The 12,393-nt window shown below is 34.3% G+C and overlaps 1 protein-coding gene across 8 annotated transcripts in view; it reads right to left on the bottom strand.

Moving 5' to 3' along the window:
- Positions 1 to 12,393, bottom strand: part of WDR47 (WD repeat domain 47) — a 45,012-nt gene that overhangs the window by 3,941 nt on the left and 28,678 nt on the right. For 4 of the 8 annotated variants that reach the window (XM_036235118.1, XM_016155611.2, XM_016155610.2 and 1 more), the window contains 6 exons: positions 10,379 to 10,639; positions 8,727 to 8,802; positions 6,844 to 7,001; positions 3,997 to 4,166; positions 3,271 to 3,447; positions 2,507 to 2,638 (listed from right to left, as the gene is read on the bottom strand). In XM_036235118.1, coding sequence (XP_036091011.1) covers positions 2,507 to 2,638; positions 3,271 to 3,447; positions 3,997 to 4,166; positions 6,844 to 7,001; positions 8,727 to 8,802; positions 10,379 to 10,639 — 974 coding nt within the window. The remainder of the gene's footprint in view (positions 1 to 2,506; positions 2,639 to 3,270; positions 3,448 to 3,996; positions 4,167 to 6,843; positions 7,002 to 8,726; positions 8,803 to 10,378; positions 10,640 to 12,393) is intronic. The other 4 variants (XM_016155614.2, XM_016155616.2, XM_016155613.2 and 1 more) reach the window with 1 other exon arrangement.

Here is a 12,393-nt window from a genome sequence, read left to right as displayed (position 1 = left end):
GTTAGATCCTGAAGAATAGTAAACAGAAAGAAAAGAGTATGTGTGGGTGTTTATATGAATTACACACATGTAATTTAAAAAATCTTCGCTTGAAATTTTGATAGAGAAAAGAGGGGCTATATGATTAGGAAGAATTACATGAGAAAACATTTACAGGGAAAGTACAAAACTATTTAAGGACAAGCAGCTTAGTTTGCCTGAAGTTACTTGGTTTAACAAGTTAACATAAAAGGTAGCTTGTAGCTGAGACATAAAAGGCACATTAGGACCAGACTATATCAGGCATACTGAACCCCAAACTGCAGTGTTTGAACTTGTTCCTGAGCACAGTGAAACATAACCGCAGGTTTCTAAGGAAGAGAATTACACAATACAGGCAGTACTTTGGGAAGAGTAACCTATGTGAAAATGTGTATCAAAGTAAAATGGATGATAGAAGACGGGGGCCACTGGAAGATAAGACAATAATAGAGTAACAAGAGAAGAAGGGCCAGAATGAGGACAGACAGACAGATTTCAGAAAAAAAATATAAATAATCAAGTCTTGTCAACTAACAGCCTGGATGGGGCCAAAAAAAGGAGTGAAAAATGGGTCCCGGATTTCAAATATAGTTGCATGAGGAAATAGGAGAACCATTATCAAAAACAGGGAAAATAAGGAATAAGAGCTGATTTGCAGAATATGATGAGTTTAGTTTTACACATGCTAAGTTTATGCTGCAAACAGAAAACCAGGTTCAATTATTCAAGTTATTAGATCACCACTCCCTTTGGCCAGGGTCTATAAAGATGAGAAGGACCTAACCATGAGAAGACAAGCAGAAGAACATTTCAGGCCAAGGAAATGGCATGTGGATTCACTGCAGGTAGGAGGAGTTTGGCACATTCCAGGACTTAAAGAAGCAAGTGATATGAGTCGAGACTAGAAGGGTACACAATACCAGATTAGGCAGAGTCTCATAGGCCATGGTGAAGAGTCTGCACCTTAACCTAAGAGCAACGTGAAGTCACTGAAGTGTTGTAAGCGAGGTGTAAGGTGCTCTGGCTGCTGTGTGGACCACAGATTGCAGGTAGCAAAAAGTGGAAGTGAAGAGTAAAGAAGCTCTTGTGGTTGAGAGATGGTGGTTTACCTGACGGTGGTGGCAGTAAAGATGAGAAGTAGTAGGTGGGTTTAGGATAAATTTTGGCAGCTAAAACAACAGGATTTGCTTTTGGATTGAATTCTGGAGGAAAGGAGACATGGGGGCAAGGGAGTGGGGGTCCAGGGAGACTCCGGAGTTTTTGGCATGAACAATGGGTGAGTGGGACCCCTTAGGTGAGGAGGTCTGGGGCAGTTATGTTTGAGGGAAGAGGTCATGATTCAGTACTTTCATTTAGGACATGTAAAGTTTGAGATATCCTGTGAAATAGCCAAAAGAATATAGTAAGTGGGTTAAAAATATGAGCCTGGCACGCAGAAGATGTTTGGGCTAGAGATGAAAATTTAAGGCCTGTCAGCATATGAGTTATACTTAAAGCTAGGGGAATAGATGTACTCATCTAGAGAAAGAAAGGAGACAAAAGTCCTGAGCCCTAAGGAATGCCAACATTTAGAGGCTGAACAGAGGAGGAAAAGCCAGCAAAGCAGTAGTTATCCAGGACAGAATGCCCAAAAGAAAAGAGGAAGAGGTCAACTGTGGCACACCACTGAGAGCTGAATCAAATGAGGATTTTAAAATGACATGAAGATTATTGGTGATTTTGAAAACGCAGCTCTTATTAGAGTGCTTGTGGCAGGAGAGGCTGGAATAGGCTGAAGACTGAGGGTGAGGAAATGGGAAATAGCGTACGTAGACAAGACTTTTGAGACATCTGAGTAAGAAAGGGAGCAAAAAATTAGGGTCAGAGCTGGGATGGGGATAAGGAGGTCAACAGAGGAACTTTGGGGGCATTGACAATTCTATAAAATTTTTATATCTATATAGTAGAAAAGTACAGAAGGAGACATTAGTGTTGCAAAAGAGAGAAGATGACCAAAAAATTGAATTATCTGAAAGGAGAGAAAAGGAGATGAAAATAATTTAAACAATTAGAGGACAGTTTAAACATAAATGAAAGATAAATATATGGAAATGACACAAACAAAGCAACAACAAAAAAATACAATTAACACCAAGGTCTGAATTCTAAAACGGCCTTGCTAACAGAATAATCAGGGCATGATATCAACTTCCCTGGGCCTCAGTTTCATAAACTGAACATTATCTTTATAAACAAAATGCTTTATCTATTATTTTATTTATAAAGATAATGTTCAGTTTATGAAACTGAACATTATCTTTATAAATAAAATAATAGATAAAGCATTTTGGAAGAGCTTAAAGTACCTCATAAAATACCAAGTATTTATTTTACTATTGTCTCTGTTATTGTTTAACATATATATTTCAGGAGAGAGAAAGTAGGTGAGTGCAATTTATAAAGCTCCTTTCTCATAAAAATTCATTTAAATTCCAGGAAAACCTACCAGTTCCATGGAATGTTGTGCCAACAACACGAACACAGCTGGGTACTCGAAGATCCCAGAATCTGACAGTCTTATCTTGGGAACCGGATGCAATCATCCAGCCACTCCAGGTATAAAGTGCTAAAATATGTCCTATTAAAGACCAGATACTCAGTTATTGCTGTGAAACAGTACTTTTCTAAAACATATTCAAGGCTAAATACCCCTTATTATTGGGCATGTGATATTCTGGTTAATCAAATATGTGGTAAAGATTTTTCACATGCATACATAGCTGATTTAATACTTATTAGTACTTAAAAGGAATTTTCATTTCAAATTATGGCAAATTTTCCACAGAGAAGCACAGGACTGTGGGGTTAGATCACCACCTTTGGAAGAAACAGGCCAGGGGTCATATCTCAGTTTTGCCACATTTACCCAGGTATTAGGTATTAGGCAAATCTTTTTGCCTTTTCCAGTTTCACTTTTTTCAAGTATAAGACGGAGAGAAAAAATTTTCTGCCTCATAAGGTTGTTGTGAGGATTGAATTAAGGAATTATGTGAATAAGTAAAGGATTTAACACACAAGGAAATGTTAGCTATCATTACTGTATTGTCATCTAAAGATTACAATTTAAATTTCTGGAAGTAAAATGTCCTGTCTGGAAGAAATCTGTTTTGATGAAATATACCCCATTAATGAATGCAGAGGTGGGGGGGCGGGCGGGCGGAGTGCAGGTTGAACCAAAAACAAGTATCATCTGAGACTGATACCACGTACCGGTATGCCCACTCAGAGCATGCAGGCCCTGTCCCCTCTGACAATCAGTTGTGTAAATGTTACAATCCCCTGCTCCAGCACTTATCAAAATAGCTCCACCACTTTCCGGGCCTTCCATAAATGCCAAGTCTCTAATTGTCCCATCATGCATACTAAATTCCAGATCCGGTCCTGAAACAGCAATAAGAATTAAAACAAAAAGATGCTGCTCAAACTACTATGATAATTTGAGATTGCTAAGCTGCCTCAAAACTGACCAAGAATAATGGTAGAATGGTATGGTTTATATTGATGATATTATAATCAATTCACTTTACTGAGCAAAGAACGTCAAGAACTCAAAACACTGATTCAGTTATCATCATCTGTAAAATAGAGCTAAATGTAGAGCTTACCTACTTGTCTTTTATCCCAAAGAATATGAAAAATTCAGACAGACACTCTAGAAAATATACATTAATAAAATTCTGGTAGTTATTTAAAAGTTATTTTTCTGATAACAATAAGTTTCCAAGGTTTAGACACAACCTGGCCATCTATAAGAACTTACTAAAAAAGAGTAATGCCTCATGAATGCAACTAACAATTAGAATGTAAAAAAAAAAAAAAATTCTTAAGGTTCTATTCTTAGATTTTACTAAAAACAGTATAGACATATATCAGAAATACGACATGGGGAAAGATAAAAATACATTGGAGAGCTACTGCTTACGTCTTGGGCCCTACCTGTTGCATTACAAGTCTCTGCATTAAAGGGCAGCACTTTGACATATTTGTCATTTGATCCTGTTGCTAGTAACTGTCCACAAGGACTCCAGGCCACACAGTAAATGGATCCTTTATGATGTTTATTCCTTTTGAAACGTACCACTGGCTGCTTAGGGATGTCCTGTGCACTAAAAAGAAAAATTACAGAAAGATATTTCAGTTTTTTGTTTGCTAGAAGTTATGAAGTTCTCCATTATGGTTGTTCTTGAGGGAGGGAGCAAGAGGAGCAGACAACATGTTAATAACAATTTTCAACATCTTAGAAGAAATAAATTTAAAGTATATTTAAAATCCAAAAGTAAAATCATAAACCATTATTATACTAGTTATAGTCTCTTTTTCAGACCACACGGGAAACGAGATTTTTAAAAAATTCTCCATTTCACATATTTTTCATGGATTTTAACTTAAGAAATGCAAATGAATTTTAAAAAGAGTTAAGAATTCTTCCAAACTCAAAAAGTTCGATAAACATTTGTTAAACATATAATATGAGCAATTGCCCAGGGTTAAGGGAAGGCAAGGGAAGGATGAAAAAACAAAGGAGGCAAGAGCTCTGTCTAGAGTTTAAAATCTGGCAGGGGTAGTTGTTGTCATGACAACCCACTTGCAGTAAGTTATGATAACGTCACACCTATGTAAAAAAATGTACGTTTTTGGAGATTCACCATAACAGGTAAAATGACATATCTAGGGTTTACCTTAAAATACTTTAGCAAACAAACCATAGTTTGAAGCAAATATGACAAATTGACAACTATTTCATTTCAGTGTACTAGTCTCTACTATTGTGTATGCATCAAAATGTTCATAATTAAGAAAGAAGATTAGGAAACCTCCAATGCCTAGAAGGTGCTTAATATTGATAAAGAAACCAGATCAGATCAAAAGATCCTCTTTTCAACTATATATCCAATTCACTGCCAAGGCCTACTAATTCTTTCTTAAAATGGATTTCCCTCCATCCATTTTGCTCCATCTCCACTGCCATTACACTAGCCATCAACAACAATGCCTCCTTTCTCCTAGCATCCATTCTTATTTCCATCTGACCCACAGCCAGAGTGATCATTACAAAATGTAGATCACAACAACACTGCTCTGCTCAAAACTTTCAGCGGTTTCTCACTACACCCAGGATAAAACTCCATTGGTTACAAAACTCTGCATAATTTAGTTCATGTCTATCTCTGCACCCTCATCACACTCTATTTCATAATACTCCCGCCAATTTGAATTTATTTTGGTTCCTCAAAAAGCTCAACTCCTTCTTACTTCATGTTTCCTCTACTACCTTCTCCTTTCTCTTCGCCTGTCTAGATTCTACTCATCCTCAGATCGCAACTATAATACCTCATCCTCAGAGGCCCTTCTCTAACTCTCCAATCCTCTCAACTCCCCGTTTTACTCTTACAGCACCTTCTACTTTTCCTTCATAACATCTGACATAATGTATAAATTATATTTGTGTGTTTATCTGCATAATATTCATCTTCCCAACTAAATCAGAAGTCCCATAAAGTCAATGAACATGTTCATTTAATCACAACTGTGCCCGGACCCTGGAATAATACCTAGTACATAGGAGCTCAAAATTTGTTAAATAAATTTATTTTCATAAAAATCCCTTTCTTTGCGAAGAGTCTATGAAACATCTGTGCCAGCATGAGAAATACAAAGAGGAGAAACAGTTAACTTAAGGTCAGGGGAACCTTGACTATTGCCATTTTCCACTCCCTGATTTGGAATTCTGCCGATTCTCTCACATATTCCTACTTAACACAATGAGCATCAATAAATTATATCACTTTCATCTAACATGAGCCCTATTCCCTTTTCAACATTTAAACATTACTTCAGTCCAAAAGTCTAAATTTCTGCTTTCAGATACAGAGATATGCAAAAAAATGCAAATAAGTAAATAATCTCACCCCTCCATTCTTCAAACTAGGGTTATAATAAAAACGACTAAAAAAAAGACTTAAGAGTTGTAAAAAATTTCCAAAACATATGTAACATACATTGCTTTTTATAGTTGATTTTTAAAGGCTTATAGCTTGTTTTTTATTTAGGTGCTTTTGTCTACTGATATGAAAACTATTCCATTTGTGGACTTCATTTCTCTAATAACAAAATCTATCAAATTTGCTCATGACCTTTATTATACTCATTTATTTTGATAGTAAAGCCTTAAATAAATTGACAAAAAGAGTACCATTCAAAGAACAGAGTTCAGATTCAGTTTTCTGTGAGGTTACATAACTATTTACTTTCTTAGAAACTTTAAAGATCGTATGCCTATTTTTAGTGACATATACTTTTAAAGACATATGCCATATTTTCAAAACCAATAATCTGTTAAAACAAGAAAGTAAAATCATAGTTAAGTGGACCAAATGAAAATAGAATGTTTATAGGTCAAAATAATCAAATATTAGTAATTCCATGTAGTTCAACCTAATAGTTCTTTGAAGCTATTATTATTATGAGAAATATTTTATTTTCTCTAAGTTTATAACTAGCATTACTTTATCTTATGTAATTTAATTGGAACATAAGAATCTTTAAGATAAAAAAAATACAAAAACCATAGAAATAAGGAAAACTAGAGTTAAGTGAACAATGGCCTAATCATTATCCGATTCTTATATATAGTCCCTAAGCATGAAAATAAAAATTAAAAAGCTTAATAAAAGGAAAGGAAATAAAAATTAAATGCTACTGAATGGCAATTCTGAAAAAGGAACCAATATAGCTAAATTAAAAACTAAAGCAAGAATGACAGTACAAACCATCTATCCTCACCTTGGATCGATCACTTCTGGATAGGCACATACTCTCAGTGTTTTTGAATTTGAACCAACAGCATATAAACCACCACCTGGATGAAAAGCCACTGCTCTAACAGCCTGTGTGTCTTCAAGGGTATTAATACAAACAAACTGCTTTTTTGATTTGTCATCCTATGGAAAGAATGAACATGAAAGTCATCCTATGAAAAAATGATTTAAGAATTCATCTTTATCCCACTTTAAATTCACATGAACTGTATTATTCACTTTATCACTTTATGTTCATTACCTACAATCATACATTATTTTAAATAGAAAACCCAAATTTTTCCTTTTTTTTGCTTCTCATTGCTAAACTAAGTTCTGATAGGTTATAGAAATTCAAGTTTTTCTTCGCTTACTATAACAAAATATAAAAATATGCATTCCTATATTAAATTCTCTTTAACTGTCAAGGGAAAAAAAGCCCATATACATAATTCTTACAAAAACAGCGTAACACCATTTGTGTTTCTACAAGTAGAAAGTATAAATGTCTATTCTCTAATACACTTAGGGTAGAAAAAAAAGTTTGGCATTATCTCCAGCAATTAATATTTCGAACTGAAATTGTAAAATACTCTTTTAAAACTGTAAAAATGATTTAATCAGAACATTTAATTTGAACTTCATTTTTATTTTAAAATGTCAACCTGTTTGCCTACAGTCCTCTTCTGAAGAAAGTAAGTAGTTCTGTATAAAAGCTTTGATGACTCCTGCTATTGTCATTTGAAGCCCCACTGCTACCCTGACCAGGAATGACTGGCCCTGGAAGCAGGACGTCCAGACTGGGTGTGGTCAACAGACCCAACCAAATCAAGTCCCTGAGAAGTATGAATGCCAAGTACATAACAAAGGTAAACCACTTCAGCTCTGGTTGTATCCTGAGAGCTCATGGTGACTCTATCAATTAAGAGATTATGCCTCTTTCTACCTCAAACTTTTATGTATTCGTGCAATACATCCTTATGGGGGAGTAGGGGAATCAACCTGATATGTCACATTATGTGTGTCATAAATTTTTATAGTATTCATATGAATTTATTTGACCAGAAATGCTACATTTTTTAATAATTCACATACAAGAAATATGACCATTTTCCAAGTGAATAGCATGAGTAGATAAGAGAAAATAGGAGGGTAAAGATTACTTGATCAAATGGCCTGTAGCACATTAATAATAATTATTAAGGGTTGTTTTATAGCAAAAGTGGCAGAACCACAAACTATTGCTCCTCTCCAATGAGTTTAAATTTTTTTTTTAACTTGTCATTTTAAAAATAAAGTTCACATAAAAGTCTATAGCTCTATCTTCTCTTGGAAATCAAAAGAACTGTAAAAACGAGGTGAGCATATTTGTGCAAGAGGCAAATATTCCTTTGTGCTCATCACAAAAATCAGCAACTTTATTCATTTATGTTAGCTGGTTGACCCCATAGGCATCTGAAATAATGACTTTGTATATGGGGTTAAAATTTGACTAGAGAAAATAAGAGTAAAGCTGTATACTAGTTAGGGAAGGTGTCTGGCTCTAAAGCACAAAAAGGGTGCACTGATGAGAAGCCCAAAGGAGATATCGATAATGACTGCGAGTAAATCACACGGTTCAGAGAGTAGTGCACAACCCCGATTTGTGGACCAAGATCACTACTGGGCCATTAATATAAATACTCTTTGATGTGTTTTCTGAGGCACCCTCCTCACTTAGCCCAGTGAAAGCTCAACTACCTTGAGATAAATACCAGCATTAACAATAATGACCATTTCCAAAAATGGTCCTTTCTTTGAATAGACTTCCTTAGCAAACTTTCCAAGTATATATAAAAACACTGAAATTTCCTTCCCCCAAAGTATTACCTCTTCCCCTCTTGATCTTGACAGATTCCCTGCAGAATCTCCGAAAGGTGGCTTAATGACCAAATGTTCTGATGAGCTGTATGAGTAGAAATTGAAATATGTTTATTCTGAATATCGAAACAAAAATTAATTTACCCTTTCAATCTCTCTTTATTTATTTTTTATTTTTTGCAAATAACCCTCATTATTTCCAGTCAAAGTTACTCTCTAGAGCCATTAATTAAGAGGCTCTAGATTCAGTAACACCAAGCAAGTCCTGGGACTCTCTAGGCCAGAATAAAATGGCCTAGAAGCAATAAATACAAAGCGAGGCAAGAGTGATACTGGAGGGATGTCTCCAGAAGGGAAAAAAGTAGAAAAGAGAAAGTACTTGATATTTTTTTACTGTAATAAGAATTTTATAATTTTACAGTTCTGTCAAAGCATCTGCATATAGTTTGGTGATAGGTACTAAGAAAACTAAGCATGCATACATCACATGCACACCAGAAGTGAGGCAATTACTATCCCCATGACAAACAGAAAATTGCATGAAAAGGACATGTAATCAGTTGTAAATAACATTACATGGCCACAGAAATGTTAACACTGAATACTGATTTAAACAAAAATTGATATATATTAGGAAGAAGGAGTAGACAAAATGAGTGCATTGTGGGTGAGGAATATGGTAGCTAAATGTAATTGGCAGGGAGTCGATGAACAAAAATAGTAATAGAAACATGTTATTCAGAAATGTGGGGCTATACAGCAAAAGAAACAGCTAACTGGGTTCAAAATGACAGCCTACAGGAAGTAGAAATCATGAAAAAGATGGGATTCTGTTTTATATTAAGCCTTGAAATGCTATTTGTGTTTTTAGTCCATGTGTGTATATTACTTTGATAATAATAAAAATTAAAGTTTGAGTTCTACTTTTGGAAATACACAAAACAAGTGTTAAAGGTACTATAATAAAGAAGCAAATATTAGATAAACTTGTGCTCTCAAGAATAAAACCAGAGATTCTGATACTAAATTTACAAGGCCGATTCCTATAAGCATTCAAATGCCAACGGCAAGTTAAGCATTTTCAAATGAACCTCTTTCAAAGGTGTTTAATATAAAGAGAAGATGAAAAAAATGCTTGACTATTGCCACTGCATGAATTAACACTTGTTTACTAATGATAGCAAGTTAAAAAAATTTTCCCTGACTAATAAATATGCAAGAAGAGTTCAACTGCTCTAACTGCCAGCACTGCCAAGACGGCCTTGTGCAATCATTTTACCACGTTCAAATGTCTTGTGCCCTGGAAGTCTGTGAATTAAAAGATTACTTGTTGAAAGGTACTAATGGCAAGAAAAAAGAAAATCAGGGAGAAGATAAAGCCTAAAACGATATGACCTCTGAGTAAGATGGCTCATAAAAAAACAAAATTGTCTTGATGGTGGTAAGAAAGTGAAAAGAGAGATAGAGGAATAAAGACTATTAGGAGACTTAAAAGTCAGTAGAAGAGAATATAGATAAATGAAGGCATATTAGAAAAAAACTTGGTAGGTACTGAGCTCCAAAAACTATTTGTAAGTCTCCAAAGAGAAGTCTGAATTTCTATATTTCTATTCATTAGTAAGAAGTTAAAATTTCCAGGTTTTACAAAGTAAAGCACTTACATTTGGTTTCCACAAGAAGGTGATTCCTCAAGAAAAGGTATGTGATTTGTTGATCCAGGATTACGAGGCGTGCTTGTGTGAATATTTGAAGCATCATGTGTCAATCTCTGACTAGAGTCTTGGGGTGGTGTAGTAAAGCTAATTACAGAAGAATTATTAGATCCATTGCCTTTGCTCCCATTACACTGCTGGTTGAGCACTGATACATCATTACCAAGGCTATCCATTCCAATATTTAATTCACCAAGCTTTTGAATGGACCTATAAAACAACGTAATCATATTAAAATGAAAAGTAATCACATTCCTAACATATAAAGTTTGGGAAGGTATATAAATACATGCACATGTAATATATAATTGCTGGCCAATTTAGTACTAAAAAATTATCATCTTCAGCTTAAAGCATAACCAAGATACTGAAAAAAGATCCACATTTTTTTATATCATACCACCGTAAAGGAAATAGACATAATGGGTATCATTACTATTAAATACCTTTTACCATAAAAACATTTTTAAAATCTGTTTCTTCTCTGGTATAACTTTGGTTTAATTTTCAATTTAAACTTAATTTTTAAAAAAGGCAAACAAAACTTAATTTCCCCAAAATCAATAAAAATATCACCACTAACAAAATTTCTCACCAACACAACAAAACAAATCACTGTTATTTCATCTGTTTAGTAATATCATGTCAACCAGAAAATAAATGACTAGAGCAAACCCTGGGCATCCCTATTATTAATATATTCATTCATTTGCTCATTTGTCAGACTCTGATCCAGGCACTAGGGAGATAAAATATGAGCAAAACAAGTTAGCCTCAGGGCCTTTCCCTCACCACAAGTTTCTATGTTAGGGCAGCCGGACTACTTATACTGTATTCATAGCTCCAAAAAGAAGCTGTCAGGCTTTCTTAAGATTTAGACCCAGAACTGACCCAACATCACTCTCTCTAGCCTAGATTCAAAATGAGATAAACTACACAAGGGGTATGATTACGAAGAGGTATAGTAGCTCATTGTGTTTGCTAACATTATTTTGAGTGGGTATGTGTTTAAGGCTTTAAGATTTTAAAAGAGCAGCTGATAGTATTAAAGGAATTGGCAACCATTACTAAATATTTCTAGGTTAAACATTTTAAATAGACAGTACTTCCAAAATGTTCTATAAAACACTAATCCTGCGAAATGCTCCCCATAAAAAAAAAGTCTGAGGTTAAATAAATTTGGTAAATGCTAAGCATAAGGAGTCGAAAATGCTAACATATCATTTTGACTCTCTACAGTGGGAAGGGTGGTAGAAGGTAGGTAAGCCTATAATAAGTGCCAAATCAGTGGTGCCAATTATTAGTATTAGAAAAAAAATAGAAACAAAATATTAAGAGGTATAAAGTGATGATACAGTACTGTTAATAAAAATCCTATCATGTTTTAGTTGTTTTTTTCCAATAAGATCTATTATATAACAACTCTTATTTCTCTTCCTCTTTCTATGCCTCCTGGAACGAAGAAGCAAAAATTAAATCTGGAAGCTAAGCTCTGCTACTAGAATGATTTAGAAGAATAAAACACTAAGGGGAAAAAGCACCTTTTAATTTATAGATTCTATCTCTATTCAATTTGTCCTTGGTATTAGTCAGGTACTCTAAAGTCCCTGCACAGGTTCAGATATATAAAACTAAGGGCCTAGAAAAAAAATTAATAAAAGTATTACATTAAAGGTTAAAAAATAAAATAGATTAGAAAAAATTAAGAGAACAACAGAGAATTTATGTGAAACTATTTACAAAAGCTTAGGATAGACATTCGATTAATACTTACAATAGGCCTGGTTATCCTATGGATTTTTATAACATAAATGTCATCTTAAATTCTAATCTCTAAAGAAGTTGAGAATAGTTGTTAACAACAAATATGCTCTAAACTAAATCTTAATTACAGTAAATAATTTTAATTCTATTAATAATGTCTTTAAAGGAAGGATAAACTGTCTGGAATAGTTTAACTTTTT

The sequence above is a fragment of the Rousettus aegyptiacus genome, unplaced genomic scaffold (assembly GCF_014176215.1).
Source record: "Rousettus aegyptiacus isolate mRouAeg1 unplaced genomic scaffold, mRouAeg1.p scaffold_m13_p_17, whole genome shotgun sequence".
Taxonomy (NCBI): Eukaryota; Metazoa; Chordata; class Mammalia; order Chiroptera; family Pteropodidae; genus Rousettus; species Rousettus aegyptiacus.
The sequence above is the reverse complement of the archived record's forward strand: the minus strand, read 5'-3'. Positions and strand labels throughout refer to the sequence as shown.